A 12572-nucleotide genomic window follows, 5' to 3' on the forward strand; every position below is an offset into this window, starting at 1 on the left:
TGTCAAAGAGTGATGGTTTGATTATTTCTTTTTGGAGATGGTATTTGTCACAATGATCTTTATATGCGTCAGGGAAGACCAGCAGAGAGTTTGCCCCCCGATACGCATTGATTCCAGTTTGCTGGGGCTGCTTGATATCATATTCAGTTGAATGCAATCTTCATGTGGAGCAGAAACACTGGAATGGACCAGATGGGCCTTTTTTTTTTACTCACTGGCAGGATGAGGGCATCTCTGGCTGGGCCAGCATTTATTGCCCATCCCTAATTGCCCAGAGGGCCATTAATAGTCAACTACATTGCTGTGGGCCTGGAGTCACATGTAGGCCAGACCGGGTCACTCAGCTCTGTTCCACCATTTAATCCAATCCTGGCTGACCCTGTGTCCCAACCTCATTGCTTCACTCCCTCGATTCACTGAGAAGCTGATGTTCATCTTTTTATTCATTAACGGGATGATGGCATCGCTGGCCAGGCAGCATTTATTGCCCATCTGTAATTACCCAGAGGGCAGTTTCAGAATCAGCCGCGTTGCTGTGGGTCTGGAGTCACACGAAGGCCAGACCAGGTAAAGATGGCAGTTTCCTTCCCTAAAGGGGATTAGTGAACCAGATGGGTTTTTCCCACCAATCGGCTATGGGTTCACTGTCATCATTGGACTCTAAATTCCAGATCGTTTAATGAATTGAAATTCCATGATCTGCCGTGGCGGGATTCGAACCTGAGCATCCTGAACATTCGCTGAGTTTCTGGATCAACAGTCTAGCGATAGTACCACTAGGCCATTGCCTCCCCAAACGTATGTTATAAATTCGAATGGATTTTATACAACAACAAAAGCCTGAGACCCCTGAGAGCAAAGAGGGGAACTCTCAGTGATTTGTTCTTCTATCTCTGACTGAGGAAGCAGACTATATTATCTTTTTTATGTCTTTTTTTTTACCAAATCACCCAGAATTCTTACAGTGCAGCAAGAGGCCATTCAGCTTATTGTGTCTGTGCTAGCTCTCCGACTGAGCAATTCACTTTGTGCCAAACCGCTCACCTCTCCCTGAAATGTACATGCTGTTTGTTTTCACATAGTGATCTAATTCTCTTCGAAATTCCTCCAGGGAGCCTTGCTCCACCACAATCTAACGCAATGTGCTCTGGACCTTAACACGCTGCGCGAAAGATTTTGTTTTCCTCATCTTGCTTTTACAGTCACAAAGGCCTACTGCATGGTAAAAATAGCCTTTCAGCCCACTCGTGGTCAGAAACGGCCACCTAACTATTCGAATCCCCTTCCCCAGCACTTAGCCGATAGCCTCACGTGCCTTGGCATCACACCTACACATCTAAATACTTCCTCAATGAGTGCGGTACTTAATAATGAAGATTTCTGCCTCCGCTAACCTTTCACCTTCTTGTATCTTTACATTTTAGATCTATGCCCTCTCACTATCAGTCCCTTCATGAGCAGGAACAATTCCGCTCTGCACTCTGTCCACAGCACTCATGCTATTTTAAAGCTTTCTCAGTATCTATGAATCAGCAGTGAGCCCTGTTTAATTTGATTGCTCATATGGAATCTGATTCTTTGAGATCCACACTTCAGTAAAGATAACTTTAGGGCAACTTTAGATTCAGTTTTTATATATACACACACACACACACAGGAGGTATCTGTAAGACCCTGGTGAAGTAGGGGGCTGAGAGTTGGGGTAAATATACATCAGGACCTGTTGACAGCAAATGCCTGGAAATAGAGACCTGGTAGAAGATTCCAGAATCTGCCCCTTGCCTCAGACACTAAGTTGGGAAGCTTTATTTTGGCTCATGGTGTTGGAATGTCCTGGCTACTCATTACATACCGGGTCAGGTGTGTGGGGGGAGGGGAGACATTGCCTTCCACAGTTTTGCTCGGGGCCCTAATATCCTTCCCGTTAGTAGGCCACAAGCTTTCAGTGGATATGGTCTGTCCCTGATACCCGAATGGCATCATTCAATTCTACACCAAAGGCCACTGTTTGGCCCATCTGGATTAGTATCTAATCAGTCCCACTCCCCTGCTCCTTCCCTGCGCAATTTTTATCTCCCTTAAGTATTTCTCTAATTCCCTTTAGAACATTCCTGTGGAATCTGCTACCATTGCCCTTCTTCTGTCAAATAAAAACAGTTAACACTGGATCCCTACAGTGCGGAAAGAGGCCATTCAATCCATTCAGTGTGCAAAGACCATCCCCCATACCTATCCCATTGACCCCGCATTTTCCATGGCCAATCCGTCTAGCCTGCACATCCCTGGGCACTACGGGCAATTTAGCATGGCCAATCTTTGGACTGTGGGAGGAAACCGGAGGACCCGGAGGAAACCCACGCAGACACGGGGAGAATGTGCAAACTCCACACAGACAGTCGCCTGAGGGTAGAATCGAACCTGGGTCCCTGGTGCTGTAAGGAAAGCGCCAGTGGGCCCCCTGTGCTGTACTCGCTCTAACACTCACCAATCAATTTAATTTTGCTTTTTCTGCAACTGAAAGCAATCTCTCTTTATTTGCTCTATCAGTAACGTTCATAATTTGAAACATCTCTGCCAAGTTTCCTCTTAACCTTGCCTGCTCTGAGGGGAACAATCTGAATTCCTCCAGTTTGGCTCTGCTAATGAATATCCGTGACCCCTAGTCCCATTCCTGAAAAAATCTCCCCTGCACACTCTCCAAAGCCTCAGAATCCTTCTCAAAATGCCCAAACTGCTTCCCACTTGTCAGCCCAAGCCTGGATATTGTCCCGATCTTGTTGTATTTGAACACGGACTGCTTCCGTGTCTGAGGAGTCATGAATAGTGCTGAACAGTGTGCAATCATCGGCGAACATCCCCACTTCTTACATTATGATGAAGGCAAGGTCATTGATGAAGCAGCTGAAGATGGTTAGAACACTACCCTGTGGAACGCCCAGAGATGTCCTGGAGCTGAGATGACTGACCTCCCAACTATCTTTGGATGGTGGGAATCAAATTTCAAGTTTGCAGGTGGCACAAAACTGGAAGGAATGAGTTGTGAGGGGGATGCAATGAGTTTTCAAGGGTATTTAGACAGACTGAGTGAGTGAGCAAAGGGAATATTATATGGATATGTGTAAGGTTATGCACTTTGGCAGGGAAAACAAGAGTAACACAAAGCATTTCTCAAACGGTGAGCGATTGGGAAGTGTTGTGGTGCAAAGGGATCTGTGTCCTAGCTCATGAATCACTGAAGGTTAGTATTTGGATCCAATAAGGGGTCACAAAGGCACATAACCCATTGGCCTTTATCGTAGGGCTGTTTAAGCACAGGAGACAACATACTGAGGTGAGACAGGGCACTGTTGAGGCTCCTTCTGGAGCACTATGTCCAGCTGTAGTTGCCCAGTTCTCGGAATGATTTTATTGAGCTGGCGAGCGCTCAGAAGAGATTTACCAGGATGTTGCTGGGTGTGGAAGGTTTGAGTTCTAAAGAAAGGCTGGATAGGCTGGGGCATTTTCCATCGGAGCGTAGGAGGTTGAGTTGCGACCTGGGAGAGGTTTATAAAATAATGAGGCATACAGATAAGTTTTATGGTAGTGGTCTTTTCCAATGGGATGGGAGATTTCAAGACTAGGGGCACATTTTTAAGGTGAGAGGAGAGAGATTTAAAAAAGACAAGCGGGACAATTATTTTTACACGGAGGTAGCTCGTGTGTGGAATGAACTTCCTGAGGAAGCGATGGATGTGCTTACAATTACAGTGTTTAAAAGACATTTGGATCAGTACATAGGATGGGAAAGTTTTGGAGAAATATGGTCCGGGAGCAGGCAGGTAGGACTAGTTTAGTTTGGAATTATGTTCGGCATGGACTGGGTGGACCAAAGGGTCTGTTTCCATGCAGTATGACTCTATGAGTCTTGTCTTGCTGCAGTTGTATGGGGCTTGGTGAGACTGCACCAACAGTATTGTGTGCAGTTTTGGGTCCATTATTAAGGGGAGGATAAACTAACCCTTAGAGAGAGCACATTAGGCATTCACCAGAATGAAGAACATGGGCTCCTTGGACTTGCGATGAATGAAGTGATGGCATTCAAGCGCTCCATGTTCTGGCAAAAGGGATAGGTTGCCGTTGGCCTTTGCTGGAGGGCTGGGATTATTCTAGATGCAGCGTGAGAATACACAGGGCCAGGCTGTGGTGTGAGCAATGCACCATCTCTGAAGCTCTCTGTCCCAGAAAGCCATCTGGTAAATGCAGGATGTTGGGAGAGACATCTGGGTAACAATGGATTTCAAGGCCTATGGGGATGGTGCAGGAAAGTGATCTTTAATGGTGGTTATGATCGAAATGTAAAGTGGAACAGGCCTGAGGGGGTAAATGGACTCCTTTGGCTTCAATTTCCAAAGTTCCTAAATTCAAAACTGGAATGAGTGAGGGTGAAATCCCGCGATAGTTTGGTTACCAGTCAACAGTAAAATGGATTTGGACAATATATAGACTAATGCAGTGTCCATGCATTTGCCAGGCTTTGTATGTAGTTGAATGGGGGATCTCCTGGGATATGCCAAGGGGATATACCCAGAGTGCCAACATGGTCCAGATTGGCATTGTTTACAAAGTGTTTGGAGGCTCAACGTTGGGCGAGAGCAGGATTGAGGTCCCTTTATGCCCCTTGCCCCCAGTGCCCCCCCCACCACACCCAATATGCCCATCTCTGTCACATCCCAGTGATGGGTTTGCGAAAATTCTGGCAAGGCTTGAATATTACTTGTCATCTTCTACCACCCTTTAGAAGGCGGCAGTGAGCTGCCTACTCGAACTGTTGTGGTATTAAGCGCTGTCCCCAGGGGGTGGGGAGCTGCTGTTCTTGTTACCCCATGAGGTGGCATAGTAAAGCCCTGGTGTGGAGAGCTCAGTGGCACATTGAGTAGGGTTCGCCTACCAACCACTAATAATTCTCCCAGAGACAGAGAGAGGGAGAGCAAAAGGAGTGGTGGAGATGTAGGGGCAGGGGTCACAGAGGTGTGGGAGGGGTGTTTCATGCTGATTGTCACAGTGTGGGAACATCAGGAGATCCCGTTCCTTTTAGAAGGTGACTATAGATTTGAGGATGGCCTCAGTTCTTTCCAAGGATTGACACTTTAGCCAAAATAAACTGAGAGATTAATCGATCTCATTAATCTTTCAAAGCCAGTGCATTACATTAGGCACAAGCATTCCTGCAGCGCACATCATGTTGACTCTGAATAAATGAGCATTGGGGTAAGACGTCCTTCCGACAGCAATCTATTTAAACTTGAAGAATGGACACAGGGCCAGGATGAGAACGGCTAAAGTCACCACGCGATCAGACCTCACCAGGATCGGAATTCCATTCATCCAGGCTCAGGGTTCTGTAATCCCCTTCCACGTACAAAACCATCAATCTCAACTGAGAAGCCTCAGGTTCCTCACCAGGCTCAAAATGTTGTTAGTTTATAGTGGGGTCCATGATGGCGTAGAGGGGCTGGAAGGAGAGGGCTCCAGATGACAACTCACTACTGTGGGAAGATAGTAGGAACTGCTGAAGCTGCAGTCAGAAACAACACAATGTGGAGACGGAGGAACACGGCAAGACAGGAAGGATCAGAGGAGCAGGAAAGATAACATTTTGGCTCAGGAACCTTCTTCAGAAAAGAGAGTCCCTGACCCGAAACGTCAACTGTCCTGCTCCTCTGAAGCTGGTAGGCCTGCCGTGTTCATCCAGCTCTACATCTTGTTAGCTCACTGCTGACTGAAGGTGTGCTTCCCAATACCATTCGGAACAGCATGGAGATTTTGAACTTCAATCCCCAAAATGTCATTTGTTGTTGAAACGCCTCAATAAGAAGCACTCCCTCAGTACTCACCTTCCGACACTGCGGCACTCCCTCAGTACTGACCCTCCGACAGTGCACATTCCCTCAGCACTGACCCTCTGACAGTGCGGCATTCCCTCAGCACTGACCCTCCGACAGTGCTTCACTCCCTCAACACTGACTCTCCGACAGTGCAGAATTCCCTTTGTATTGACCCTCGGACAGAGTGGCATTCCCTCAGCACTGACCCCCCGACAGTGTGGCACTCCCTCAGCACTGACCCCCTGACAGTGCAGCACTCCCACAGCACTGACTCCCCGACAGCGTGGCACTCCCTGAGCACTGACCCTCCAACAGTGTGGCACTCCCTCAGCACTGACCTCCCGACAGTGCGGTACTCCCTCAGCACTGACCCCCCGACAGCGTGGCACTCCCTGAGCACTGACCCTCCGACAGTGCAGCACTCCCTCAGTACTGACCCTCCGACAGTGCGCACTCCCTCAGCACTGACCCTCCGACAGTGCAGCACTCCCTCAGTACTGACCCTCCGACAGTGCGCACTCCCTCAGCACTGACCCCCCGACAGCGAGGCACTCCCTGAGCACTGACCCTCCGACAGTGCAGCACTCCCTCAGTACTGACCCTGTGACAGTGCAGCACTCCCTCAGCACTGACCCTCCGACAGTGAACAGAACCTGTTTCATTCCTGCTTATGTCAGTCAGCCAGGGCTCCCTGATTGGACCTGAGTAACAGCCTCCAGTCAGGGAACTCATATTTCATGAGGCCCACCTGACTGACCTTGTTACAGCCACTGTCAGTGATAAGGCGTGAGCTCATGGTTGACTGCTCGGTCCCTGGAAAAAATGGCCAATAACCTCAAATGTTCACTTCAATTTGAACATTTTCATTTCTCACTGACAGTGCGGCACTCCCTGAGCACTGACCCTCCGACAGTGCGGCACTCCCTCAGTACTGACCCTCTGACAGTGTGGCACTCCCTCAGCACTGACTCTCCGACAGTGCGGCGCTCCCTCAGTACTGACCCTCTGACAGTGCAGCGCTCCCTCAGCACTGACCCTCTGACAGTGTGACACTCCCTCAGCACTGACTCTCCGACAGTGCGGCGCTCCCTCAGCACTGACCCTCCGACAGTGCGGCACTCCCTCAGTACTGACCCTCCGACAGTGCAGCACTCCCTCAGCACTGACCCTCTGACAGTGCAGCGCTCCCTCAGCACTGACCCTCCGACAGTGCGGCACTCCCTCAGCGCTGACCCTCTGACAGTGTGACACTCCCTCAGCACTGACCCTGTGACAGTGCGGCCCTCCCTCAGCACTGACCCTCCGACAGTGCGGCGCTCCCTCAGCACTGACCCTCTGACAGTGTGGCACTCCCTCAGCACTGACCCTCTGACAGTGCGGCACTCCCTCAGCACTGATCCTCCGACAGTGCGGCACTCCCTCAGCACTGACCCTCCGAGAGTGCGGCACTCCCTCAGCACTGACCCTCCGACAGTGCGGCGCTCCCTCAGCACTGACCCTCTGACAGTGTGGCACTCCCTCAGCACTGATCCTCCGACAGTGCGGCACTCCCTCAGCACTGACCCTCTGACAGTGCGGCACTCCCTCAGCACTGACCCTCCGACAGTGCCCACTCCCTCAGCACTGACCCTCTGACAGTGCGGCGCACCCTCAGCACTGACCCTCCGACAGTGCGACACTCCCTCAGCACTGACCCTCCGACAGTGCGGCACTCCCTCAGCACTGACCCTCCGACAGTGCCCACTCCCTCAGCACTGACCCTCTGACAGTGCGGCACTCCCTCAGCTCTGACCCTCCGACAGTGCGACACTCCCTCAGCACTGACCCTCTGACAGTGCGGCACTCCCTCAGCACTGACCCCCTGACAGTGCGGCACTCCCTCAGCACTGACCCTCCAACAGTGTGGCACTCCCTCAGCTCTGACCCTCCGACAGTGCGACACTCCCTCAGCTCTGACCCTCCGACAGTGCGACACTCCCTCAGCACTGACCCTCCGACAGTGCAGCACTCCCTCAGCACTGGCCCCCTGACAGTGCGGCACTCCCTCAGCTCTGACCCTCCGACAGTGCGACATTCCCTCAGTACTGACCCTCCGACAGTGCGGCACTCCCTCAGCACTGACCCTCTGACAGTGTGGCACTCCCTCAGCTCTGACCCTCCGACAGTGCGACACTCCCTCAGCACTGACCCTCCGACAGTGCGGCACTCCCTCAGCACTGACCCTCCGACAGTGCGGCACTCCCTCAGCACTGACCCTCTGACAGTGCGGCACTCCCTCAGCTCTGACCCTCCGACAGTGCGACACTCCCTCAGTACTGACCCTCCGACAGTGCGGCACTCCCTCAGCACTGACCCTCTGACAGTGTGGCACTCCCTCAGCTCTGACCCTCCGACAGTGCGACACTCCCTCAGCTCTGACCCTCCGACAGTGCGACACTCCCTCAGTACTGACCCTCCGACAGTGCGGCACTCCCTCAGCACTGACCCTCCGACAGTGCAGCACTCCCTCAGCACTGGCCCCCTGACAGTGCGGCACTCCCTCAGCTCTGACCCTCCGACAGTGCGACATTCCCTCAGTACTGACCCTCCGACAGTGCGGCACTCTCTCAGCACTGACCCTCTGACAGTGTGGCACTCCCTCAGCTCTGACCCTCCGACAGTGCGACACTCCCTCAGCACTGACCCTCCGACAGTGCGGCACTCCCTCAGCACTGACCCTCCGACAGTGCGGCACTCCCTCAGCACTGACCCTCTGACAGTGCGGCACTCCCTCAGCTCTGACCCTCCGACAGTGCGACACTCCCTCAGTACTGACCCTCCGACAGTGCGGCACTCCCTCAGCACTGACCCTCTGACAGTGTGGCACTCCCTCAGCTCTGACCCTCCGACAGTGCGACACTCCCTCAGCTCTGACCCTCCGACAGTGCGACACTCCCTCAGTACTGACCCTCCGACAGTGCGGCGCTCCCTCAGTACTGTCCCTCCGACAGTGTGGCACTCCCTCAGTACTGACCCTCTGACAGTGCAGCACTCCCTCAGTACTGACCCTCCGACAGTGCAGCACTCCCTCAGTACTGACCCTCCGACAGTGCGGTACTCCCTCAGTACTGACCCTCCGACAGTGCGGCACTCCCTCAGTACTGACCCTCTGACAGTGCGGCACTCCCTCAGCACTGACCCTCCGACAGTGCGGCACTCCCTCAGCACTGACCCTCCGACAGTGCGGTACTCCCTCAGCACTGACCCTCCGACAGTGCGGCACTCCCTCAGCACTGACCCTCCGACAGTGCGGCACTCCCTCAGTACTGACCCTCCGACAGTGCGGCACTCCCTCAGTACTGACCCTCTGACAGTGCGGCACTCCCTCAGCACTGACAAGTTACATGATTAGAATTTAAATGGAGAAGTATGAGTTATTGACCTGAGCCTGATTGTTTCTTATGAAATTTTTTTAAAATGCAACAATAGTGTGCATTAACAGCTGAGATGTTTGGCTTTATTTAAATATATAATGCATCCCCAGGAGTTACTGACTGGACTCTAATCAAGGGGTTTGGGATGGTTTATATACAAATTAACAGATACCCGGGCATGAGTTACAGACTGGAACCTCATCAAGGTGTTCCGGGAGGGTTTATATACGGAATAACAGATACCCAGGAGGGAGTTACAGACTGGAATCTAATCAGGGGGTTCAGGGTGGTTTATATGTAGAATAGCAGATACCTGGGAATGAGTTACAGACTGGAATCTAATTGCGAGGTTCAGAGGTTTATGTACAGAATAACAGATATCCTGGGTGTGAGTTACAGAGTTGAATATCATTGCAGTGTGCGTGTGGTTTATCTTCAGAATTACATATACCCAGGAGTGATTTTCAGACTGGAATCCAATCGAGGAGTTTTGTTGTTTTATATATAGAATAGCAGAAATGTTTATCACTGTTGTAATTTAGAAAACACTGCAGATGATTTATGCACAGCAAGCTCCCGCAAGCAGCAATGTGACAATGAGTGTATCGTCTAATGTTAGTGATGCTGGAGGAGGGGTTAAATGTTAGACTGGGATTGACGTTCAGGGATGAATGTGTGACTCGCAGGGCACTAGGACCCAGGAAATGGCAGCAGTGCCTCTTGGAGGAGCGTATTTATAGTGGGTGGTTGAAGCTGCGGAACTGTCAGTATAACAGACAAGGAGGTGAGCTGGGTAAGAGCAAGTGAGATAAGTACAGAAGGAAGCGAAGAAGATTTGAGAGCTTGGCCAGGCACCATGTCATTTTCAACCACCTCCAGCACAAGCTCCTACAGGAGAACCTTTGGGGGTAATGTCATCGGCTCTCCACAGCTCTCCAGGGCTTCCTACTCCTCTGGGCGATTTGGTGGAGGGTCTGGTAACTTATCCTCCCGCGTTCTCATCTCCAAGTCCACCGTGCTGCCCTCTTACTCCAGCTTCCGGGCCAAGGTACCATCCCGAGGCTATGAGGTGGTGGACTTTAGCCTGGCTGATGCCCTGAACCAGGAATTTGTCCAGACCCGAACCAATGAGAAGGCAGAGATGCAGCACCTGAACGACCGCTTCGCCAACTACATCGAGAAGGTCCGCTTCCTGGAACAGCAGAACAAGGTGCTTGTGGCTGAGGTGAACCGCCTGAAGGGGCAGGAACCCGGGAGGGTCAATGATCTCTACGAGCAGGAGATGAGGGACCTCCGGCGGCAAATTGATGCACTGACCAACGAGAAGGTCCGAGTGGAGGTTGAGAGGGACAACCTGGCTGACGACCTACAGAAGCTCAAACAGAGGTAGGACAGTGAGATTGAGGCATCCTTTTGCCATCCACCTCCTCACAGAGGTTGTGAACCCAGTCCAGAGATAGGAGCACTACCACTGCAGCACAAGCTGTCCTAATGGGTAGCTTGTTTTGTTTGTAGGCTTGCCTGGCCATCTCGCCTTTCCTAATTTCCAGCCTTATTGAGTGTCAATTGCTCATTCCCTCTCCCCCATGTGCCAGCTCTGCCTCTATAGTAGGCACTCTGAGTTTGAAGATTATTAGTTTAACTGCAGAAAGGGAAGTGCCTTCTCCAGGCTGGCACTGACAGAGCTGCACCATCAGAGGCTGTTGCTATTCAACACAGACTAACCTCTCAGATAGACAGGCGCAAAAACAATCTGAGATAGTCATGATAATAAAATGTGAGGCTGGATGAACACAGCAGGCCAAGCAGCATCTCAGGAGCACAAAAGCTGACGTTTCGGGCCTAGACCCTTCATCATAGTCATGACTTTGAAGAGAGCTCTCTCTCCCTCCTTTGTCCTGGCCAATGTATATCCCTCAGTCAGCAACACAAAATCAGACCATTTGTTTATTGTGTCTTTGTCATACTGTTGGTTTGGGGTTCTTGCTGTGCACAGATTTCACGCTGTGTTTCCTAGTTTACCGAGCTTCAACAGCACTTCATGGGCTATGTACTAACTTGGAAAATCCTGACCTTGTGAATCTTTCTAGAAGTTTTATTTGTGAGATGTGGCAATGTGAACAGAGTTAATTGCCCATTGCTAATCGCCATCCAGCAAGTAACCACTGCCTTCCCTGGGGTATTTAAGGACAGGACATAAATGCTGACCGAGCTAACAGCCCACGTCCTGTGCATGGTTTTAATGTATGGGGAACTGCTTTCTTGTAGCCTAAGTGGACTCCCAATGCCCTCGGGGGAAATTCCAAGATTTTGACCTAGCCAAGGAACGGCGATATATTTCCAAGTCAGGATGGCGAGTGGCTCGGAGGGAAACTTGCAGGGGACGGTGTACCCGTGTGTCTGCTGCTGTTGTCCTTCTAGATGGTAGAGGTCATGGGTTTGGAAGGGTCTGTCTGAGGAACCTTGATGGGTTGCAACAGTGCCTCTGTGAGAGGGTAGGCACTGCTGCCACTGCGCACTGGATGTACAAATATAGGGCTTTCTTTGACTGGGCTCAGTGCCTATAATTGACGCTTTGAGAAGCCATTAGACCAGGGCTTTATCATTGATCAGTGAGTTTGACTTTACTTCTTCACAACTAACCCTGAGACATTGTGGTAAGATTATGCCAGATCTCAAGGTGAGACCGCACTTGAAACTTTATCTTTAACCTCTCCAGGGGTGCCCACCGAATCGGGAGTCAGGAATGTCAGGAATCGGAGACAGTTGCTCAGACTGGGTTTGAAATTCAAGACATGGCTAATAAGATGGAAGGGAAATAAGAGCAAATTTAAGGGAAAAAGAATGTGGGATTTTATACGGGGAATGGATATGCTAAAGCCTCAGTGGGTTAGCACAAAGGTCCAGCAAACCTGGGCCATGAACCTGGGTCTCTGATCTCGAAGGTAGGATGTGAAGCGAGGTTTCGGAGTGTGGAGGAGGGATTGAAAATGTGGGAATGAATCTCTTTGTGCTAATAGATTTGGGAAAAGTTCAACAAAGTGCGGGAGTCTACAGATGGTGAGAGACAGAGAAGCAGAGGGAGTGTGACAGAAGCTCTGAGAATGAGAGCGGGATTGGGAAACTGAAAGAGAAAGGGAGATTGCAATAGTTAGAAACAAAGAAACAAAGAAACCTACAGGAACAGGCCATTCGGCCCTCCAAGCCTGCGCCGATCAAGATCCTCTGTCTAACCTGTCATCTATTTTCTAACGGTCTGTGTCCATTTGCTCCCCGCCCATCCATGTACCTGTCC

General features: G+C 51.0%; 1 protein-coding gene across 1 annotated transcript in view; it reads left to right on the forward strand.

Annotated features, from left to right (window-relative positions):
• Positions 1 to 10019: 10019 nt before the first annotated feature.
• Positions 10020 to 12572, forward strand: part of desmb (desmin b) — a 34160-nt gene continuing 31607 nt past the window's right edge. The window contains exon 1 of the mRNA XM_059647558.1: positions 10020 to 10663. Coding sequence (XP_059503541.1) covers positions 10134 to 10663 — 530 coding nt within the window. The 5' untranslated portion in view covers positions 10020 to 10133. The remainder of the gene's footprint in view (positions 10664 to 12572) is intronic.

Source organism: Stegostoma tigrinum, chromosome 7, assembly GCF_030684315.1.
Source record: "Stegostoma tigrinum isolate sSteTig4 chromosome 7, sSteTig4.hap1, whole genome shotgun sequence".
Classification (NCBI taxonomy): domain Eukaryota; kingdom Metazoa; phylum Chordata; class Chondrichthyes; order Orectolobiformes; family Stegostomatidae; genus Stegostoma; species Stegostoma tigrinum.